At 41.1% G+C, this 24,135-nt stretch overlaps 1 protein-coding gene across 10 annotated transcripts in view; it reads left to right on the top strand.

Moving 5' to 3' along the window:
• Positions 1 to 24,135, top strand: part of TBC1D1 (TBC1 domain family member 1) — an 844,646-nt gene that overhangs the window by 510,636 nt on the left and 309,875 nt on the right. For 3 of the 10 annotated variants that reach the window (XM_069202110.1, XM_069202115.1, XM_069202117.1), the window contains 5 exons: positions 2,101 to 2,187; positions 4,631 to 4,908; positions 13,068 to 13,226; positions 13,781 to 13,900; positions 14,247 to 14,389. In XM_069202110.1, the coding sequence (XP_069058211.1) occupies positions 2,101 to 2,187; positions 4,631 to 4,908; positions 13,068 to 13,226; positions 13,781 to 13,900; positions 14,247 to 14,389 (787 nt within the window). Of the gene's footprint in view, positions 1 to 2,100; positions 2,203 to 4,630; positions 4,909 to 13,067; positions 13,227 to 13,780; positions 13,901 to 14,246; positions 14,390 to 24,135 lie in introns of all 10 variants that reach the window. The other 7 variants (XM_069202109.1, XM_069202114.1, XM_069202116.1 and 4 more) reach the window with 4 other exon arrangements.

Raw genomic sequence — 24,135 nt, 5'->3', positions numbered from 1 at the left:
TCAGACTCTTAGTGTGCATGGGGTCTTTAAGAAATCATACAAAAACATCAAATGTGGTTGTAGCTATCTGGAAAGAGAAGGTCGGGATTCCACCATTATGCGTTTGAATGAACCTGTGAGCAAGGCACATACATGTGCATATTTATGGCAATATCTAATGCAAACTGATTGACCCAGCCACTTTTGACTACTGTGAATGAGTGCTTGTTTGAATGACATTTCAGTTTGTAATGTTCAAAATATGTCATTAAAACACTACTTTTGAGTGACAAACATCCTGCCGACTGATTGGCGGATGAACGCATGCGCACAAAAAATACATAACAGGTAACTGTTTAATATGGTCTTGTATTATCATATAGGGATTCTGGTGACATCGTGAACCAAGAGGCCGAAGACTGAGTGTTTGAAAATATCACCAGAGCTCCCAGATGGCAGTATATAGTCACTGTCACAAAAGTTAACAGTTTTGCTATTTTCATATTATTTATATTTAGGTGCACTTAGCTTGCATACAACAGGCAAAGGTTTATTGAAACCAGCAAGTAGATTACTAGACTATATTGTTTGACTGTAGACAGTAGTTAAGAAGACGGGGTTTCAAGTAAAACAGACCTTTTTGGAGGCATTCTCGATATAGAAGTCAGCTCTGCTATCAAGTACATTAATTACAGTTAGAATGTTCAGCTTTCACACAAACTAAACAAAAGGCAATGATTTTACAAAAATATTTTTGAATCTGCTGCCAGCAAGGCAGAGCTTACAAAATACCCCGATTTCAATTAGAATGTTAAGCTTCCATGCATTGACTGCCAATTAAACAATAGATAGGGATATGCCCAGATTGTTAAAGGTACTGCACTACGGCGGAGTTATCCATGGAACTTCATGTTTTTCTTTTATTTCACACATTGACTCTTGCTAATTAAACAGTGAGCTATGTTTTTTTGCTTAGATGTTTGAAATGCTTCCTTAGTAATTAATCAGTGGGCACTGCTGAAGCTCTTGACGTGCTGTCATGTCATTCTGAGATAGTTATGTGTGTATATATATTAATATATATTACTCCTTCCTGAAATGGCCTGCACATTTCACTCTGGCAGGACCAGGAGACTGCACAATCCTGTACGAAACTCATGCTTTTGTTTTGTTAAACACATTTTTATTCTTATTATTTCATCATAAAAGTGCAAGATGCTACAAAGACCTGGCTTATGCGTTTCGGCAGAAAGCCTTCAACTGGGCCATATTTAAATATTAATATTACCTACTGGCAATAGCCAGTAGATGGTTATCGTTAGGACCAACTTTTTCCATAGATGGAGTGTTTTTTGTTCTGTGGTGATTCATCAAGCAAGGGCCAAGAAAAAAGGTGGGCGACAAAACACTTTTTCTCCATTCTATGCCTATGGGATTTTTTGCATACAACAACAGCTGGAACCACTGAACGGATTTACACCCAAGTTGGCAGAAAGCTAGATCTTGGTCAATGAGCGTGCTTATTTAAGGTTGGAAAATATAACTATCTAGGGATGCTGATCCTCCGGATCCAGGGAGGGGGGGAAGGAGCAACTCCCTGATTGACAGCAACCTGGAAGGAAAGTTCAATTTGTGACATGCAAGTGTACTCATGGACAATATGGTCATCACTCTCCCTTAATCAGTCATTCATATTTATATCTTTTCAAGCCTCCTGTAACCATGTCACATTTCTTTATCCTTTTCCAACATGGAGAATTTTCCAGGTTACTTAACCTTTTCTCAAGGCTCTAGCACTCATAGTGGTATAATCTTTTCATGTGTGTAAGACATGTATTTAAAATCATGAAAAAAATGTTCTGTGATGAGTTGCTGGAGCGGTGTGATATATCTCTTTGCTGCAGATCAATTTAATTACTGTGTTGTAGCACATACAGTAGTTGTGAGAAGATGTCTACTGCCCTAAGTGAGTGTCATTGTGGGAACCGTCTATTAGTTGATGATTGAATTGAAAGTTACTGCATGTGTTCGAGAAAGGTCAATAGACATCAACATTTGATCAATATGTGTTTAAAAAAATCTGGATTTTAGAGTTTAATGCTATTAAAACGTTTTCCTTAGGGCAGTAAGGCCAGACTCCAGCAACAAACATCAGGAAGTTTGGAATTTGACAACCCCTTGACTGGTCCATTACATAGTGAAAGCACTGTAAGTCCATCCTGTGTAAGTATGTATGTGAAGCACAATTAGGTAATACTGAAGAGTTGACTTAAAATGTACAACTTCCAGCTTACCCTTATACTCCTACTGACAACATGTTCTACTAACATCGGCTGTAGATATTTAGCATGAAGGTACCTCATTAAGGCATCGGTTTCTCTGTCAGTCAATCTGCAGAATGAACTGCAAACACGCTTACTTCTCACTTCTAGGCACTCAGTAGTGAAAGCAGCCCCCGCATTAAAATCACCAGCTCATTTTGTAGACACATAGCATCAATATGATGAAAATCCCAGAAACATTTCACAGACTTGGTACATATTTTTAATTCATTTTGTTGTTGCGAGCTACAGGCATGAAACAAAATGGAAACAGCAAATGATTCTCAGGAACTGCGTGCATCACACGCTGGACTGGCATTCTTGAGCCATTGTAGTACCCAGAGCAGTATCTTCTCACTTGTCTCTGACTTTTTTTTCCCCATATTCAAGGTTTTCGGCAGCATTCTTACATCAAGAGGTATCTTCTCTTAGGCACAGTTCTGTAAAGGAGAGCACACTTCTAAGGAAGAGGTGTCCAAAATAGATTTGAGGGGGCGGATCTGTGCTAGAATGCCAGAATTTTCACATAAGCTAGATTTACACAGAGTTAATCTAAGTGTATGTTTGCCTTTGAGCAAGTACAGCGCTTTGTTGTCATTTGCTGGCTGTGTCTTGGTTTACCCTACACATGAAGGAATCCAGATGTGCAGAGGCCTCTCCTGAGACTGTCCTCTTCAAGGGACATCAGTGCATCTTTTATTTAAACGGGAAGTGCAATCATGCCAAGGGTGTTGCCCTGAACTCTAAAGGACATGAATCAAATCAGTGGCATTGTGACTACCATTGACCTGAGTCTCCATCTCAACAATGTTTAGGTGGTCCCATAAGCACAGCAACATTTTTTTAAAATATGTTACTCTTTGGAAACCTTTGTAATTAACCATTATGCAACATCAGAATGTGGGTTGTTTATGAAGGTGTAGAGATGTTAAACACCCCATTGTTACAATAGTAACCTAATGCATTTGACATTGACACATTTAGGACTGGTTTTGCTCTGGTACTGTGCTGACACAATTGCCTAGAGACTGCAGAACACATTCACCACTTGAATGCAAGGTGCGTAGAGGAGAGTTGTAGCTGAAGAACATGAGGAGAAGTAAAGGATTTAGTAGAGTAGCCACATATGGCAAGAAAAAGCGAAGGAGCCTGACTGATCAGGTAGCCAGACTCATCGGCCGATCACCTTGATTCAAGTGGCATCGAGGGAGCTGCCACAGAGCTGCTCGGCTGCACAGTGTTGTGTCTACATCACAAGAGAAGATCTAGGCGCAAACATTTCAATGCCAGTCACCTTTCCCTGCAGCTGCACCTGCCGTTCGAGGTGTGCATATGACACAGTTGCTCCAACCCTGACCCATGTTCCTTCAGCAACACCGATATCCTCATAGAGAAGAAGCTAAAATATTGCTTAAAGGGCCCCCTCGACCTCAGCCCCAGAATAAAGAGTTACAGCATGCCGCATAATTCTGCTCCTGCACTAGCTGCCTTGATTGTACCAACCAATGCTGGTGATTCTTGAAACTTATCAATGGGAGCGGGCAGGGACTTTCAGTACCGTGCAACCAATGCTGGTGATTCTTGAAACTTATCAATGGGAGCGGGCAGGGACTTTCAGTACCGTGCAACCAATGCTGGTGATTCTTGAAACTTATCAATGGGAGCGGGCAGGGACTTTCAGTACCGTGCAACCAATGCTGGTGATTCTTGAAACTTATCAATGGGAGGGGGCAGGGACTTTCAGTACTGTGCAACCAATGCTGGTGATTCTTGAAACTTATCAATGGGAGTGGGCAGGGACTTTCAGTACCATGCAACCAATGTTGGTGATTCTTGAATTTTGTCAATGGGAGCAGACAGGGACTTTCAGTACCATGCACCCAGGCCCTGGATTGTTACAATAATACTGACTCCCGCAGTCTTATTTTTACCACCTCTAAACAGCTGTCACTTTGGGCTCACTCATGCCTCGCAAAACGAAATATTTTTTCACAACGAAATAGAAACCTAAGGATTGATTCCCACATGAAGACGGTTGTGTATGAAGTTTTGCTGTTCATTTGAGAAGCATATGGGTGGAAAGATCTGTTCCGCATTTGGGTCCAAGTACAACACAGTTTTTTATTCTTATAATGAAGAAATGCAGTTCCTTATTTTTCTTGAAAATATGCTGAGCAGTAGAGCTGTCCTGAAACAGACCAGTAAATGAAGTTTTAATTTTCCATTTTTTTTTGCAAATTTGGGAGCACGTTATAATTTCACCAAAAAAACGGGCCATAAAATGTAAGAACTATCTTCTCAAGGGTGGTATTTTTTCTTTTCTTTTTTAGGACCAGTCGACTAGTGATGCAGAAGCTGAGGAGCCTGCTGAAGCCCCCGTGAAGCCCCATGGATCGGTGGGAAACCTCTCCCAGGATGGTAAGAGTCCATGCTCTTCTCAGCCTGAGGAACCATCCCACCCGGCCTTCCGACGGCGGGCCAACACGCTGAGCCACCTCCCACTCGAGAGGACAGAGAGCTTGGATATAGTTGAGCGAGCTCCATCGGTTTCACAAAGAAAACTCACAAGGTATCACTCGCTGAGCACCGAGTCTCCTCGCAAGCAGGAGTAAGTATCGCAATGAAGCTATTTGAATGATAACTAGATGCACACCACACTATTGATCGCCTGTCCAGAGTCATATAGCCAGGAATTTGTATTTTGGATTTATTTAAAAAGCAGTCGCCCTTCTAACTGATTTGCTATATATTGTTTCAAGGGATGAACGGTGGTAAAATGGGATTTTACCTAGAGGTAGGTTTATGAGTCAAGGCGATTTGGGTTTCTAGGCACAAGCTTAGGAAGTGAGCCACTGACAAAGGCAACATATTTCATGGTCAGTCCCCTCAATGTATTTGATTTTAATGAATTTGTGGTGTATCAACATGACACATAAAACCTTGTGTAGAAATAATTGCCCTGACAATGCTAAAGACTTGAAATCGGATCAGCTTTGGATCATTCATAAGCCTATTGCAGGTGCACTATGTACCAGTTGCCTATTTTTCTTGCCGCCCCACTACCCTGTTTGCACCTAGAAGCCCCTCCTGCAAGCCTCACTTTCACTGCGGCTCTTGCCACCCCCACCCGCAGCTATGTTTTAAGTTTCTTTCCTGCTCCTCTCCGTACTAGGATGTCATAATTACCGTGTACCACTACAGCAGGCTTCTCAGTAAGCACCTTTGATGAGGGTGAGATGGATTAATGATATGAGCAGGAATGTCATGTAATGGATTGTGTGTGTAACTCGTTTATTTGTGGGGGTGTTCGGAGTATACTGGAGGGGTACTAAGGGTTGTATGGCTTACCTGTGTAGGAATTGCTCCCGGTTTTGAGGTTTCAGAACGTAAAAATTACTTCAACTGAACTTTTTCATATGGTTTCAGTGTTTGGTTAAGACATTTTATGTTCCTTAACTAAGGTTTGTGTAGCGTTTTTTTAGTGATATTCGCCCTGTATGCCATCAACATAGGACAAGGACTGTAGCCGTGATCTGTATGCGCTGCACACAGACTATGGTCACCGCCTACCTGTACCTACTCATGGTCTGAAACGTTCAATTCTCTCGTGGGCGGTGGCATTTCCCTATCTTCAGATTGCACCAAACGTCATGCCATATACCCACCACATACAGGGCATAGCCCAGTAGTTCCTAAACTTTTTTGACCCGGGGCTCCCCTGATCTTTTGGTCATTGGCCGTGGCTCTCCATTATCTTATGTTTTTTTTTGGCTGGTGGGGGGTGTAAACCTGGCTTTGGGAGTGCTTCCATTTTCCTCCCTGAAAATAGTTGGGATGAAGGTATTATAATCATTATGCGCTGCAACATCAGTGAGGCAGTTTGGTTTTCCCCTCACCTGTGAAGGATTGCGGAACACTGTGGCCTTATTAAGGTGTAGTCTGGCGAAACCTGCAGTTTCTGTTTTAGTTTTGCCTGACTACACATTTGAAAACACCCACCTTCTTTTTCTGAATTAAGTGTCTGTTGTCTCTGAAAATCACCCTTCAAAAAAAGCCCTTCAAGTGGAGCAAAGAAGCCCTGGTAGGATGAAGAGAGAGCGAAAGAGAGAGAGAGAGGTAGACAGGGGAAGAGAGAGAGAGCAAGAGAGAGAGTCTGTGTATGTCACATCTGTCTTCTAGGTTCCCAAACCATCATGAAGCATAAAATGTACTTAGTGACGCCATATGGGTGCATAGCTGCCAAGGTGTCAGACTGCATTTGTGTAACATTTTGGTGTTTTTAGTGTGTGTATGAGTGACATTCTACTGTCAAATGGTTGACACTTTGAGTGACACTTTCTTTCAAGTAGATCAAAGCAGTAAGTAGTACTCGAGTGCTCTCTGTGAATTTTCTGTACTTATATCTAGACATATTCCAAAAATGAACACACGCTTAAAACAAGCCAGAACTATTGGCATTGCCAATCCTTGATAACAGTAGCAGCTATGTGAATCAAATAATTACATTTGAAAATATTTGGAGTATGAAAAGATGTAATTGTGAATTAAGCATTACTAGGAAGTGTGAAAGGGCTAGGGGTCTTCAGAGTTTCTCAATCCGATCACTCCTGTGGTCTCTTTAAAATACTCTCATCCACTGTGTCTTACTGTTAGCCACTTCCACCCTGTTTTTACTTGCCTCTGAAATCCTCTTCTGCACATCTTAGATGTCTATTCATCACTGATTTGTTTTACTGTGTCCTAAATAACTACTTGGGTGCCCCCTTCACCACACAACCACCCACCTTCTCTCCTCACCTGTAAACATACCATTTTCTTATCATGCTGCCAGTATTTCAACATCTATTCATTACTACTTCAGACACTTTCATATAAAATAAAAGTTGCTATTGGCACATACGTGAACATCACTCTGCAGAAAGGCCAAAGGGTGGACAGGCTGATCACCTCTTTTTCACTCATGGACAGGCACTGTGAGAAGCTCTGGCCATAAGCTTTATCTTACCTATACACTATAAATACTCCAAAAAAATAACAATATTGTCTGGGAAATTCAAATGCTTTTAGGGAGCGTGTTCAAGTGAATGTTTTTAAAGGTTTGGATTTCCTGATAATGCATCAGGAAAGGAATCACCTAAAACATAGGTTAGCAAAACTTTCAGAGTGCAACAGGTTCATTTCTCTATCAGACCAGCTCACGTGGGGACTGGCCCAAATACCTATATCACGTGTCTTATCATGACTCTCTGCCATGATAAGAGGTTTCCACAGCATCTTCCACGCAGGCTGCAGGAGATGATCTGATTTAGGGGAGAAAGTGCCAGGCACCCTGCCACATGCATACACTAGTAGCCGCCCTACAACATCATGCAGCTGATGTGAGCACAAGCAGCATGAACTCCCCCCCCCCCCCCCCAAAAAGTATTAAGACCTAAAACATGCGAATATGAAGCGCAAGATAACATTAAAAAATGGTTTTATTGCTGAGTTACATTACTAGAGGCTGCTGCTGCCAGTTTCAATTTCGTTTTGGAGCTGAAAGCAAGTATATGACAGTCTGTGACCTGCTCAATCATCGGAAACCCACTGGGCGCGGAGAGGGGGCCTGAGAGCCACTGACCAGGAACACTTGGATAAAATAACTGCAGTACAGCTGGAACCATCATCCGAGGCTGGGCTTATGCTTGATATTATTAGTTTATTTTACTCTGTCACAGTTTAGCCCCTCCCCCCCACCCCCGGTCCAGTGCTCCAGCACCCCTTGGTGCCTCCAAGGGGCGGGGCCACCAGAGCACAAATGATTTTTGCCGCGCAGTATAGCACAGCAGCTGCTGTGCAGGCTGCTTTCGTTCAGCCTGGAAGCTCCTCTCGTGATCCCCCTCTGCCTTGAGGAGCTGTTAGGCCAGTGGTTGTTAAACTGTGTACGGTGCCCCAGGCTAGTTTTGACAGCGTGCCAGGGTGCCGTGGCGCACAGATTGGGAACCACTGGCATAGCCCATCACATTGCTCTATTTTCGGAGTGCACAGGACAGGCCCTGCGGCTGTGATCTGGGTGGATGTCACACATCCATGACCTGTATATACTGTAAACAGTGACTAGGGCAACTCATTAAATTTCACATAATCAATTCGGCCTAGGACAGAATCTTTTTTTTTTAGCTCTGCTTGTTAAAGCATTTTCCAAAAAGAAGATACCATACATTACAGTAAACAGTGTAACACTTGAAATGACAGGACATGCACAATTGTACACATTAGACCTGTTTGAATGATTGATGCATGAAGCCAGATTGATGTGCCTCTATCAAATTATCAATCAACTGAATGAGCCACTCCACGCGCACCTTAGCTAAGGTTTTAATTTTAATATTTAAAAGGGTAACGGGTGTCTAGGAGACACAGTGTTCCTTTGACTTGCCCTCTTTGCGAATGAGGACAATTGTGGCTATCTGGTGAAACTGAGCCAGACTTTCTACCCTCTTTGCCTCTTGAAACATTTTGTGGAGTGGTGTCACAGTCTTACTATAGAGGATCTTAAAATATTAATCAAGGAACCTGTTGGGGTCCGGAACCATTCTGGATTTGAGCTGTGTAATGGCATTGCCGATTTTGTGTATTTTGATGTCTTCATCTAACATTCTTCTGTTGTTGTCTCCTAGCGAGGCCATCGGCATGTCAGTGACAAACCTCCGAAGGTCCTCCAGCCTCTCACCTGCTTTGTGCCGATATAATTTGGCCATGTATGTGACAAAAGTCCCCACTATATCACCCAACTCCTCCACCACCGCCAAGACCTCAGCTTCTATTTTGTGTGCCTTTCTCCAACTTTGCCAGGCAGGCCAGGAAATTGCCAGCTTTGTTTCTCAAACTGCTTGTGCTGTCTGGCTTGGTATATTGTCCTGCCCTCTCCAGCCTCTCTTACCAGGCCAAACTGGACATTAGCTTGGGTCTCGGTTGTGTGATGTATTCTGCCTCCCTGCAGCCCAGCCTCTCCTCTAGGTCTGTTATCACCTTATTTCTTCGTCTCGTCCTTTCTACCTGAAATATGGCAAATTAGGAGTCCCCTGACAAGTGTCTTGGATGCCTCCTAGACCCTGTGTTTTCATTAAAATGGTGGTCTGTGGCTTAACCTACAAGCTTGTGTGTGTGCTTGTCGGTCAGTTCCCACCTGTACTACCACCTGGAGGGCCATCTGTCAAGGGATATGCTCATAAGCGAGTGATCAGAGACCCCCTCGGCAAGAACCTTGTATCTGAAAATCTCTATTCTTGTGTGTGGGAGACCAGAAAGTAATCCAGTCTGGACATTCAACCCATTGTTCTAGACATGAAGGAGTATTGTCTACCGGTGAGGGTTACCCTCCCTCCACACGTCCATTAGTCCCACAGGATCTAGAAATGTCCAAAGTCAATGGCCTATCCCCAACCTGTCCTATTCTTTCTTCAGAATGAGATTTTATGTTTAGCCCCAGGGAGGTGGCGGTCCCCGGGGCCCTCCCTTATTAATAGTAAAAGTTTTGAAGCTGAGCCTCAAAATGGCTGCCAACATTTCCTGGTTGAAGTGTTGACAGCCAATCAGATCTTTGCACGAGATCGGGAGTTTTCGTGAAGCCTTCGTGCCTCCAGATATACAAATTTGTTTTTCTTTGAATATTTCAAAAACTGCTGAACGGATTTACCCCAAATAACTAAAAGTCTTTCTGGATGAAAAGCTACCTTTCTGCCAAATTTGGTGTAAGTCCGTCCAGCGGTTCAAGCTGCAGTCATGTTCAAAACCCCTATGTGAATTAAAATGGGAAATGCACTTTATTTTTTAAAAAAAAATTTTTTTAAACCCATCCCCCCCCTTCTCTTTCTGGGCCCCACTTGATGGATCCCCCTGAAACTGTCCATTCACAAAAAGATTCTCCGGAACACTTTTAAAAATATTTTTTTGTAAAGAATCATCAAACGGCACCACAGTTATAGGCAAGTCAAAAAACACTTTTTCTATGGAAAATAGGCCCTAACCATAACTACCTACTGGCAACCATTAGTAGGTAATATATACATTTTTGTAGTCACTGAAAAAACCAAAGGTTACAGGGACATTATAGTTAGGTTCTGAATTTACATGCACAAAACCATAGAGATTTAGCTGTTATAGTTAGTTATTTCAAGTAACTATAACTCATGTCCTAACGTAACTTTACCTCGTGCCCCCGCCATGCAGTTTTCTCATCAATAATTTTATCGCAAATGTTGCAATGATAAATGTCATCAATGATGTAATAGGTGGGGTGATTATCTGTGCATGGTGAGGGCTTGAGTAGAAGTACAGAGAACAGAAATCTATGCCAATGTTTCCCTGGACTTTCCTCTTGCGGTGGTAACAATAATCCTGTCACAAATAGATTATGGCAACATATGCTACCAGGGCCTTCCGCTGGAAAGATTCATAGACTTCAGCATGTCCAGAATATGTCTGCCAAACTAGTGAATAATCTCTAGAAATGTGTAAACTTGACCAGGTCTAGGAAATGCACCGCACTGGCTGATAATGGCCCAGGAGATTTGGTTAAAGCGCTCTGTCACGCCCACAGAGCTTTGCATGAACTTGGGCCCTTTGGAATTGTGCTGGGTTTTGACAGAACATTCCTGCATTTTCTCTTCATTCTCTTTCTCTGCTCAGTGCTCCGGTTCTGGTTGGAGGACATCCTCTGTCTTGCCATTTATTCAAATAGTTAATGTTGGAAAGAGGCCATACAATTTCACCTGATCTGCTCACTCTATTTACCTTATGTAGCTATCTCTCTTGACGTAACACCACGATCACTATGTGCTTATAAATAACCCATGCATATTTAGCTCATACAGACACAATAACTATCAAAAGGGCAATATGTTATTGTCACACACCCACACACCATCTACTTATGGAGTGAAGGCATAGACATTTTTGTTATTGTTTCCATATAGCAGAAAGCTCATTGTCTCTGTAAAAAGTGAATTTCTCCTCGTGCCTAAAATCCTTGCTGTCCCTACCATGGGTTACCTATGTTCTTTAGAGACCAAGGACATTGTTGCGTAGACTGTTGTAACAAGTGTGACGTCATCAATACTATTAGGGTGGTCGTCTCATTTTTTTGAGTGGCTCCCTTTGTGAGCGCACAGACCCATACATAAAATTTCCTTTCAGCGTACTGGCTTTGGATTGGAAACAGGGTAGTCCCTTCGGTACTTTGGTGCTCCCTGCTGGACCCGTCCCTCATAACAAGCAAAGTAACAAATGCACTTAAGGCATGAAATAAGCATTTCTGGCCAAGGATGACAAGGACTTCGGTTTTAAGATTTACTAAGTGAATTAAAATACAGAAATGCATAGGGTGACCCCTCACTCGAAATAAATATGCATATAACTCAATATACAATAAAGCAAAGAACTCAGTAAAGGTCTAGTACAAATCCAGCATAGATTTTCCTTCTAAGAATTGAAAGGGTCTCCGCCTCACGCTCTTCTATAGTATTTTAGACAAAAGCTTCATACACTTGCTATATTAATTCATAGTTCACATACTCCTGATAGGAAACAGGCAAAGAGCACCAGTTGCAATGGGATATATTAGAAGATGTTCTCACTAATTCTAATTTAGGGAGCTCTAATGTTCACAACATCTGTTATAAGCAGTTGCAATGTTACATTTCATATGATTCAGTCTGGGACATTTACTGTGTCCTTGGAGAAAGTACACTCTGCCCAAGCAGCTACGAAAATGATCTTCTCTGCTAATGAAGTTTAAGTCTTTATTGTGACACAGCATAAACTATAATTCAAGTCTTCTGTTAGGCAGCTGTGTCACAAATAATGGCAGAAGAGGCCTAACTTCTCCTAAATTAGAAAATGCATGGATTCCGGAGCGCTAAGCATTGCAATTTCAAATAATTTTAAACAATCCACTTGTACACCCACAGACATGAGGGATTGAATACTTGATGGAACAACAGAGCTCAGCCACCGAAAAAACATTGTTGCCTGGCGACCCTACATTTTTTTTCTGTTGTAGAAATTTTTTTCATGAGATTAACACTGCGGTTTCTGTTGGGCACAACATAGTGCAAAGGATAAAGAAGTGAAAATGTATGAAAGTGTACAGTGCCACGGAAACGAAAAAAAGGCGTTATGCTGTTACATCTGGCAAAGTCTTTTTTTTGCCACAGAGTGCCTTACCTGTTTTCGTATTAATTATTGTTTCCGGGTTGGTAGAACTGTGGTGCAATCATCAATGTCCAAACCCGAAGTTTTTAAAGTTTCAACTGACTGACGCATCAGACAAAGAAAGGGCAATCCTGGTTATATTCAAAAACTTTTTTTATGTTAGTGTAGGCTGTTGCTATTTTAAATATTTATAGTATGTTTTAACCGTCATTGTGGGGGTCCCTTCATAGCATGCAAACGTATGCCTCTGTTTTTAAATGGGTACGATTTAAGTAATGATGTGTCTGAAACTGGGATCATTTTTTACTATATTCTAAATATCTTATATTCTAACCTGTTTGCTGTGTTACATTTCATGTAACAGAAAACCAATCTGGTAATGTGATGTCTATTTTTTTCTGAACAAATACTTCAATTTGCAAGGTAGACTATTTATAATTGAACTGAACGTGGTACGCGCTGCCCACTTTGTTTTGGTATTTCTTCTGCTGTATTTTTTTTCTTTCCACCCCTCCTTCTCTGTGGCTCCCTCCCTTCTGCTCTCCCCCTCGCGCTGGAATGCTGCTTGCATAGCTCGGACATGCCTGCAAGTGAGCCTCCAAGCTGCCCAGACCAGCCTGCAGCTCCTGCTGCTTCCGGTCGCGCCGCCGCCTCTTCCGCTTCACCTAGTTTGTTTAAAAAGTTTATGCCCAGTTCCTATGCGGACCAAGGTGGCCCCACAGTGCAAAAGAGGTGAGCCGGCAAGCATAGTTTGGTTTGTTTGCTTTCGGCATTTTATATATATTTTTTAATTGGGCACAAAAGTTAAAAGGACAGAATTTTTTGTTATCGTTAAACACAATATTAATTAAATATCATATATTTTTTTCTATAGTGGAAAAAGTAATTATACCTGTTGCAAATTTTAAACTAACGCTAGAGCATGGTAATTTGAATCTCCTCAAATAAATGATGTAATAAGGTGTATGTGACGTATGCTACGTAAAAGTAAAACGTTACACTTTTGATATTTATTGGGTGAGTGTGGGGTGGATTAAATGATTTAGAAACCTATGTAAAACTAATGTCAAAAGTTTTATTTAAGTCTTGTAAACGTAGAAGAGCCAAAATTATAATTATGGACGTCAAAAACCCCTTCTACTTCAATGGATTTCGTTTATATAACCCTTGTTTTATGTGTTTAAAAAATCCACATTATTGTGGGAGTTTTTGTTATAGCTTATATTTTATGTTCTTTGCTCTCTTGCCTTACCTGACTGCTTCTTTATTTCAAACTGTCCTCCAAGCTTCTCCTACCGTACTGTCCTACGGAACAAGCTTCGCTCTTCTTCCTCTGTGCCAAATTTTCTTAAATTTCTGGCTCCTGTAGCGGAAAATAACTCTTCTGAGTTAAACAGGAAAAAAAGGTAGGGCTCAATTATTACTGTCAGGCTACTGATAACACATCTTTAATTATTTGGATGTTGGATTTGGTAACCGCAATATATTTTGGTAAACATTAAAATGATTTATTATGTAGAAAGAACCCAGATATTTCCTTCTAACAATTGGTTGGGAATAGCAGACTGTTTTTACCCGTGTGAAGCTTCCCTGGACTAACTTTGTAATAGCTCATACTTCTGCCTCATGCATGGCGTCCCAGTGTGGAGTCCGCTGCACTCTTTCATTGAGTAGCATTGCTCTTCATTTCACAGGTGCACCTGCAGTCGAAGGCTTGGTCTTACTTTTCTGTTGCACATTTACTACTTTCAGTGATTTGGGATGTAAGCCAGATGAAGCGGACATTAACAGTGAAAGCCCGATAAGAACTCGGAGGCATTCATGGAGACAGCAGATATTCCTGCGCGTCGCAACACCACAGAAATCCTTCGATTCTCCAAACCGATATGAAGGAGGTAAGACAACATAAACATGTGTTGTCGATATTGTTGGGTTTCGATTTGCAGTGGAGTTACATCCTTGAAGAAGCAGTACCAATGGCAGCATGCTTACTTGTGCATCAGTGTGACTGTGTACTGGTTAGGACTATGTTCAGCCGTTGGTTATATCTGAAATCACTGTGTACGCACCGAGCATTGGTTTGTAAAGGTGCACAAGCTCCAAGGGCTGGAGCGGGCTCCATACATGAATGACATACGTAGAGTTTTCTATTTCAGAGAGAGATATGTCTACTGAGGGTCTTATCAAAATAGATTCTCTTCTATCTTTATTGGGTAGGGACCTAAACAGTGTGCCAAGCTTACCTTGTTGCAGTGACTGAGAGAGACCAATTAATATGCCATGCTTGACCTTCTTTCTGAGCTGTTTGTAGAGTAGTACACATAAACCAACTTTTGTTGTGAGGTTATTTTAGTGCTTATGTAGGCACAATTAGTTTAGCTTGGGTCTGAGGCCTGTGCCCTCTCACCTAGTCACTTGCCATTTTATTCCTCTTATTGTTTTAGCAAGGCGTCATTTGTGGCGATGTCTCATTATTTTATATCGCCTTGCCCTTCCAGACAGAATTCATTTTTCTGCACAACATTTCATCCTGTGTTCACTCCAAGGCTATACGCAATAGTTTACCGGGTATTGCCGGTCCAGAGAGTACCATGTCTACCCTACACGGAATAATAGGTGTTGTCACATCAGGGCAGTTCTCAGAATAACCAGATGTTTTATAAAACAACATGCTGCCCCCACCAACTAATAGGGGACATTCCAGTCAGCTTACCATCACATGTTGCATGTCGTTGCAGTTTCTGCTGAAACCTCACGTTTCCTCTTTGTCTACGTGGGAGGACTCCCAACAGACTAACAGACCTCTTTGTTACCCTTAACATAGGTATGGGGTTTCGGCTTCCTTCCTGGACTAGAAGGGCAGATTAGGACTATCACTGCTATTGCTCTCATGCAGAAACGTAGTAGTGTAGGTAGGGATACTAGGGGTGCTATTGTGACAATATGGTAGGGGACTCTTCCTGCGTTTCACTTTCCTCGTCACTGCTGTAATAGTGTTGTTTCATTATCCTCATAATTGCAATAAATGCCTTTTTACATAGAATACAGTTGCTTCAATGAAACCTATTGAACCAAGATCCTGCTTCTGTTTGTCTTTGCATATATGAGACTTGTATAACTGAGAGAAAGGAGTACGATCTGTTCTACCACAACTTTCATGAGGAGTCTGAGTGTCATGCGATAGGCTGCCGCAAACCACTTTTACCTTTGATACTGGTGAGGTGCTGCTAGCTAGCGAAAGGTTTAGGCCGACAGCTGTCACACGGTTGTGGGATCAGACTCAGACTCCCGTACTCTGTGGTGCTGCCACCCAAAATCCAGTAGTCTCTTTTTATAACGGGAGTCTACAACACTTTCTTGCAACCTTCAAAATTGGGTGCACTGCAAGAGACAGATTATTCTCTTTAAACTAACCTTCACTAAATAAATTATTATAGGTAAATATAACTGGGGATGTTTATCCTATGCCATCATACGTTTAAATTCTGAAAAGGAGAAACCATCTGTACCTATAACAAAATCACCTACTGAAGATTTCATGTCCACCTCTCCCCTCCCGCCCCTTGCACCAAACTTACAATTCTCAACAACTAGCAGCGACAGCCTGAACACACAATTTTACTTTAGATATTGCCCCAGAATTTTGCTCAATATGAAAATGTTATTCTGTACCTAAGTAGGCAAACCTGCCTGTAGATTTGCCAGTGTGTTTTCTTTCTGCTTAATATGTGAAACAATAGCATATGACCTGCCAAAGTGCCAAAAATCTATTATTTCTCGATAACTTAATATTTGGACTATCGCTGTCTTACAAGTGTGACATAAGGCAATGGCATATACCCCAGGACCTCAAATAGGGACAGTAAACCTCCCAAGTGATACTTACCAGCTTCTACAGGGATGGAAACAAATATGACCGGTTACAAATTACTGCAGTGCAGGTGCATTGCTGATACCAGGTTGATTTCTGTGAAATATGCCTTTGCATCCTATTGGTGTACACTCTGTCTTCCTCATCAGTAAACCTTTGAGAGTCTCCGTTTTGGTACCAAGCCCATGTGTAGTATTAAATTCATACAAACGAGAGAATGACATAAACTGCTGCCAATGTTGGCTGGCAGAGCATTCACAATAACAGGGATCAACTCAAACCTATTGTGACTCTTACTGGTGGATTTAAATGTCTTCCTGTAGACACATCTATATATTCCCATATATTTTATTCCACTTTACTTTATGGGACACCCTTGATCTAGAACCTTATTTTGTTCCCTCTCAAACATACTCCTAAAATGTCCCTTTGTAATGTAATATCCCTTTTGAGACTTTTAAACATATTGAACATTATCCTTTCAAACTGTGAGATAGCTGAAACATAGTGAACATTTTCCTTGGAAAACATGAAACCACTCACGTAAGACTGAAGGAAGTCACCCTGAATAGATATATAGCAGAAGGCCTGATGAAAACAGGTGGTATTTTTCAGTCTGGGCAGACGTGTGTTTTTTCTCTTCAAACTGCTGCTGTTTATACTCTTATCAAGGAGTGAAAGGTATTAGTTTCAAAGAACATTGTACCTCAAATTATGTGTGAATTTCTTTGTACTTTGAAGATTTAAGAGTGTCAGTCTGTCTTCTGTCTCTATACTGGACCTACAATCTGGTGTTCTAGTTTTCTTTATTCACCTGTGTTCACAAGATCTTTGTAGTTTGTCATCTTGAAGGATTTGCTTTGGTATCAGCAGCCCCTTGACACACGTGTTGGCTAGCTGTACCAATATTGGTTCAAATAATCATCTTTACTTCCATCATAGCTAGATCAATGTGCTTTTGGAATCGAGAACCAAGAAGTTTGCCCTTCTTGAACCATAGTGCTAAATCAAGTAAAATTCAATATTTCAATGCACTACTTTTTACGACAGGTGTGTCCCCTTTGAATAATTTCCAGAATTACTAATGACATCGATGAAGGGTTGCAAAATAAAAGAACTCTGAATCAAATATACTCTTAATTTTTTAGAATTGCTTAATAATTTGTTTTCACTGAGCATTGCAAAATGAATGTACTTTTTATGAACTTTTGAAATTCACAAATTAACGTTTCATTGGTTTATAATTTATAATAATAACATTGTGGTCTTAATTTAACTTTCATCTGTAACGTTTTAATTTTCGGCCCCAAGCAAGCTTGTATCACTTTACTACTACTTTTATACAGCACTCAAACTCAGTGTTCCTCCCTGACACACAGTATAGAGTTGCCTACTTAAGGCAAACACAAACTTAAATGTAGTAACTTACAATTTACGATATCTTCACAGTAATTTTTGATATTGTGTCTAATGGACCCCTCAGTGCATGAGAGAGCAGAGGATGGCATCTGGGTCTATCTTGTGCGCTGCAACTGTACCTAAGCGAGTGCATGGCAGGTTTTCTGCCTTGAGTTATTCTGCTGCAGCTGGCCCATGTTATACTCTTTCATTCCTCAAATGAATGAATGAGTGGGAATATATTTAAACACACTTCTACAGGAAAGTCTCTAGGCGCTATGAATGCATCTTCTCAAAGGGTCAGGACAGATTTAATTTTTAATTAAATATGTGGAACTTGAGTGGCTTCCGAAAAGCATTATATTTTCAATTTGATCAAAGGTGGAGCGGTAAGCAATTCTGCAACTGAGTTGTCTGAAGAAAGCCCTTCCTCCAAGTCGACGAGAGTTGAAGGGACCATAACGTACAACAATCCACTGACTGCAGAGGGCGAACAGGCACCTAAAATCACAGATGTAACATGCTTATAATGAAAGCCAATGATGTTTCTTTAGGGTTGAAAAATTGTAGTAGTATGTATTTTTAACTTTTCACATGAGCAATGGCATGCAATCCAGGTGGGTACTGGGGACACTGGTTAGCAGGAAATCCAGGTTTGAAAGAACCAGAGCTCAGATGTTGTTTGCGAAGTTGTCTTTTAGGAGGTGTGGCAGATATGATTTTACTTGAATGAGAGTTGAAGTAGCACAGTTTGCTTCTTCTTGCTGAAGAGGACCTTGCCGACAAAGACACTGACTTTAACAAAGCGTAGGCATTTCATGTTATGGTCATGATTTTGTGAATCTTTCCCACTTCATCTGGGGATGTCAGTCCTGGCTCTAGGTCTGTTTGACATTCTTCTTAATGAGCATGAATTTATCTTGATATTCATTTTAGGGTCGGACTAGTACATACGTCACTCGAGAAGGGCAGAACTTCCTTGGGTTCTTAAATGTCAATTTAAGTGAGGGCTGGCTATCATCCGAGTACTGTTAGCTCTTAATTTCCTAGCTGACGTGGTAGAGTCTGAGACTTTTTCTACAGAGTTTAAAAAGTCAGTGGTGAGATCTTGCGGGTTATTCTGTAGGCTCCGCAGCAGCTGGTATAAACGTACTCAGCTATAATGGATCTTGAAATCTATGGAAATATTTATCTTGCAGTGTACCGGTTCAGGGATGCAGAAGTGCTTGGTCTTATTCATTGGATCCTGAATCATAACCTTTCTATGCTTATCCTCTGGATAAAAGATCAGCTTGTCTTATTACATCATTGACCAAAGAAATAGCCAGGATGATCATTTTAAAAGAAGATTCTTCATTGATACCAGAAAATGTCTAATGGGACTCTGAATCAACTGGACAAATTACTTTTCTGTCCTCTCCCCTCCAAAACTACTTTAGTTGTTGCAAAAGGAGTGTTGGAACTGGAATTGGAGAGTCTAGTGTGATCACCTGGAGAACATCAGGCAGGATGGCTATCTAAGGGAAGATTAATTAATTTTAGTAGGTTTTCGATGAAAATGTGACTACAGTGGTTTTCACTTGGGAGGGTTGGTGGGTACGATTTTCTTGCTCTTGAGGCATTTGGGAAAAGAGTGCACAGTGACTTCCAGCTTCTGGGCATGGGTATCTCTGTTGAGGTTGAATCACCTCAGCAGAGTAAGCTAGAGAGTGGTTGGAAGGTGGTTCACATCAAGTTGAATTCTTCTGAATTCGAAGCAGTGGCATGAGGGCCAGTAAAGGAGAATGCCCAGCAAGCGAGGACTCAAATGAGGCTGCAAAAAGGTTGAGTGAAGAGTGTAGGGCTGATGTGGAGATAGATGTAGGTCTTTTTTTAGATGAGCTTTGCTCTCCATCCATTTTTCAGGGTGCTGGGGACTTAAGTGCAGTTGTGATAGAGGGTTGCAGACAGTGTTCTGTCATTGAACTAGCTCAAAGGTATGACCAGAAAGGAACACAATTCTGTTTCACACCAACCTCAAATTCCATTGTAGTGCTCTGGGAAACAGTTTAGGAATGGGTGTATAGAGGATTGGGTCTGGAACAGAGGTTAGAAGTTCCTGAGTTTTTTTACGTTGAATATTGGATTGAAGGCTAAGCAGAGAGAAGGGGACCTGGTTAAACATTTTAAATCTGTTCAAAGATAGTGGGGTGAGAGAAAAGAAGGAAAATGTAAGTGCGATGGTCATGATGATGTGGGAGGTTGTGGGCCTCTAAACCAAGTGCCTCTCCATGCCCTATGGTGCCAGAATAATCAGGGAGGCAAAGGCACATAGGAAGCAACTGAACAAAGAAGAGGCAGTTGTAAAAAAGAGTCAAGCAAACTGAATCAAACTGTTCAATTCACTGTAATGAAATTATTTTATCTGTTTTTCTAAAATACAGCATATTAGGGTTCGATCTAAAGTTCACAGGAAGTAAATTGTATAGTCTAGATCCCAGAATAGAACATCTCTGCTCATTTCTCCACCTAAACCTAGCTCGAGATAGTTTTGATTGCAAGCTTGCAAACAGTACATATATGCCTAGATATAGTATACACCCCAGAAATATAGTTAAGCAAAATCGTGGCATACCTGAACATGAGAAATCAATTTAAAGATAATGTGTTTAAGGACTATGAGGAGTGCAAAGATTTGAGGCTGTGTGCAATGATATATTTATTGACACTTAGGATCAGGTGCACTAGGGCATTCTGGACCTCTTGCAATTGAGTACGTTGACGCATCGGCGCCAATTCAAATAGAGCCTTGGCATACTGAGTTTTATGTTAATCAGAGAGCCAGGTACTACGTCGTGATAATACTGGCTAATCAATAGCAACAAAGTTGATGAAGATCATTAAGTTACCTGATCAAGTGAGCCTTTGTAAATGTTGATGGCAATTTCTGTATCCAAAATGACTTGAAGTGTGCCTGCAGGAAAAAAATGGGAAGCTGAAAGAGAAGGGAGGGGAATGCTTTCTCTTAAGTGTAGCAGAGATTTAACAGATGTATATATGTTTTATCCCATTCAAGCTTAGGCTATTATGTTATGTTAGGGGGTATTTGTAAAGTGCCAATATGCATAAGCCTCTTGACGTTGTACGACGAACACAACCTAAGCTCATCATCTCGAGTTATAGACATTTATTAGTTAAATACTCGGATTTTCAAGTGTTTTCTGTAATCTAGAGCAGGTTTAGGATTGTAGGGATAGAGGTAGCAAGTTTTTGCAGCAGCCACGGAGAATGCTCTGTCTCCGTAGGAGGCTACTTGGGATCTGAGGACTGAGTGAGGCATAAACTGCTGGAGCACAGGTTTCCAGTAAGATTGTTCCACGAACACTTAGAAGCAAGAAACATTAGAGAACTTTTATAAATGACCTTATGCAAAATCATCAGAGATTTGGACGCATTTCTATGATGTACAGGTAACCAGTGAAGCGATAGTAAGATGGGTGTAATATGGTCCCGCCTGCTGCTGCCGGCATTTTGCACAAGCTGAAGAGGTTGAATCAATTTGTTAGAAGAAGCCAAGTAGACTGAATTAGAATAGTCTAGTCTTGTCGGGATCAGTGCATTAGTAACCGCCATGTGGAAGTAAGCCTCCAGTTATGAATCCTATTTGTAGCTGCAACTCCTCTAGTACTTCATTTATCAAAACGAAATCATCTTGTTTTTAACAGACTAGCAGGCAGAATGCCCCTCTTTGGCATAGAGGTTAGAATTAGAGCTCCTCCCTCCTGTGAAACTCAAAAGTGGCGTGATGAAAATGTAAAATAAAGGCTTTAAAGGTGGAGGCTCTTGAGGGGGCTCTACGTTCCACCAATGACTATAGAGAGTGAAAGTTTTCCAGTTTAACTCATTACTGCCTACCTACCCAACATATGCATAATCACTATAATTCAGGATCTGACATTTTAGGATTATAACAAGGATTATCACAGTGGTTTTAAGCAGTCTGGACAGATCTTGTGCTGGAGCTCTCCATCCCATAATGTCTCAAAAACCTGATTGATTATTTTTTAAAGGTTGTACTGATCAACTAAGTTCCTCGTTTGTTAGGCATTGGTGTGCTTCTGGATTTTTGCTAGCTACTGGGGACACGATCTGCAGGACCGTAATTCTCTAAAATGTCCAGGATTTTACCTGATCCCTTGAAATGGTGTATTAAAGAGATGTGTTTAGCCCCTGGAAGACAGCTTTGAATGATCGTTTGACTATTTGGGTGAGCTAGGGAGAGCTATGACTTCAACCCATGTATTATGTTATGTTATCTTATGAGGATTTATAAAGCGCATGGCTACCCTCTGGCCTCCCAGCGCTATGCGGAAATCTTCAAAACACACAATGGGCACAGATCAAAATAACCTAGTTTTAAGCAGGCGACAGAAGGACAATTCATTAGCAGTTATGGTAGTCAGAGATTTATATATGTGATAGGAGGGGCAACGTTTTATATTCAACCATTCTCCATCGTCTATCTCCACCTCCCTTAGAATGAATTCTGGGGTATAGTGAGTGTCACCAGTGTTTTCTCTTAAGAGTTTGGGTAAAGTTTAAACGTAGTCAGTTTCTCTAGAGGACTTATTCCAATCCAGTTTCTATCCACAAACCATTCTAACCTAGAGCTTTAGAATACTTAGCACAGTCATGACTGCAACACCCTGAATGTATTGGATTACTAGGTAAAAATACAGGAACGGGTTATGGCATCCCTAATTAATCCAGTTGGTTTCTATTCCCCTACATTTCTGTCAGGGCCACCTGAATATCTGGTAAGCTTTTTGTTTTTAAGAGTCCCGTCATATTTCAATGTAGGGTACATAGGCTACAAACAGCAATCAACAAGGACCATAGGAATTGATCCAACCGTGCTTCCATGGTGGAGACCACATTAAGAGTCTCAACATTCCTGTTTATCACATTATTTAGACAGTGGGATTTAGAGCATGGTGGAGAATCGTCCAGAGAAACCATGCATTGACAGTCAGTCATATTTGGAAAAGTTGTCTGTGCCCAAAGCTTTGCTCAGAAGCCTAAGTTTGGTGCAATTGAATGTCATCGCGCCGAATACCATAACTGTGTAGTGAGTTCACCTCCTTCTTCTTTAATTCGCCACCAGACACTGCTTGCTTCTTTATCTCACTCTTGCATGTTCCTGTTATCTGCCTTTGTAACATATATTCCGTATTGCTCTTCTTCTGTGTTTCCTCTTTGTGTGTTTTTCCCTCTCTTGCTATTGATTACTGTCTAATGCAGAAAAGTAAGTGTCGGCCTCCAACAATAAGTGTTGGTGGCCCCCACTGGCAGCCACCGGCTCAATTTAAATACTGGTCTCTGTGCTTGAATAACTGTTTTTTTCCAGCCAGAAATGGGTAGAAATGAGCCGGTTGAAATCCTGTAATGCTATCACATATTGTGAAGAAAGCACTTTCTTAAATAGACCACTGAAAAAGCTAGACTTGCTGGAAGAGGAAATCGATAAGTCATGAATTCCTTACTGTTTTTTTAGTAATACATCACAATAATTAATGAAAGAGAATCATAGTTGCCAACAGAAGCAGTTCGTGACCATTTATTTACCCAGAGAAGGCGTATGAAAATCGTTGCAACCCCTTCTCTCTTCTAGACCATTGTCATGGTAGTATGTCCATGCTCCATGTTGCATAGTAGACTGTTTTCCATTTGATCTGCGCTTTGAGCACCCACGGCATCCATTTCCGTAGCACAGCATTTTATTTCAGAAGTGCAATTATTACTGTTTAAATAAAACTACGTCCCTCAAGCATACTACAAAATACACACATCCAGGAAGTGAGGGTCCACAAAAACTTTACATGTAATAGTCAATTTGCGGTGTATATCCTGGAATGCCCATGTGACCAAAAATGTATTGGGAGCACGACTTGCACCCTTCATAAATTTTTGGAGCATTCCTATGCAATTAAAAACATGGATTACTCCTATGTAATATCAAGACAGTGTCAGTAATTTTATGGGACAAGGCCTCAGGCCCTATGACATAGTGGGATTGGCATGTACAAAATTGACAGAGGTAGCTACAAAGTCAGAATTCTGAGAAAGCTGTAATAACGTTACATTATACAATTTAAAATGATATTCCCAACCGGAGACAATCTGGATGAAGAACTGTTTTTGTATCTGGAATAACTGATGACAGTGTTGAAAATGGACATCAGGCGTGCCTCCTTATGGCAGTGCCCTGACATATTTTCTCCACTCATTCCATTAAAATGTAATCATGTATTAATACTAGAATCTAAACTTGCGTTGCAGAACCCACCATAGTATTAGTCCATGAGAGAGAGTGTCATTCATAAGGTTAGAAAA

This window comes from Pleurodeles waltl, chromosome 1_2 (assembly GCF_031143425.1).
Source record: "Pleurodeles waltl isolate 20211129_DDA chromosome 1_2, aPleWal1.hap1.20221129, whole genome shotgun sequence".
In the NCBI taxonomy this organism is placed as follows: Eukaryota; Metazoa; Chordata; class Amphibia; order Caudata; family Salamandridae; genus Pleurodeles; species Pleurodeles waltl.
Note: the sequence above shows the minus strand (reverse complement) of the source record. Positions and strands in the feature narration are given on the sequence as shown.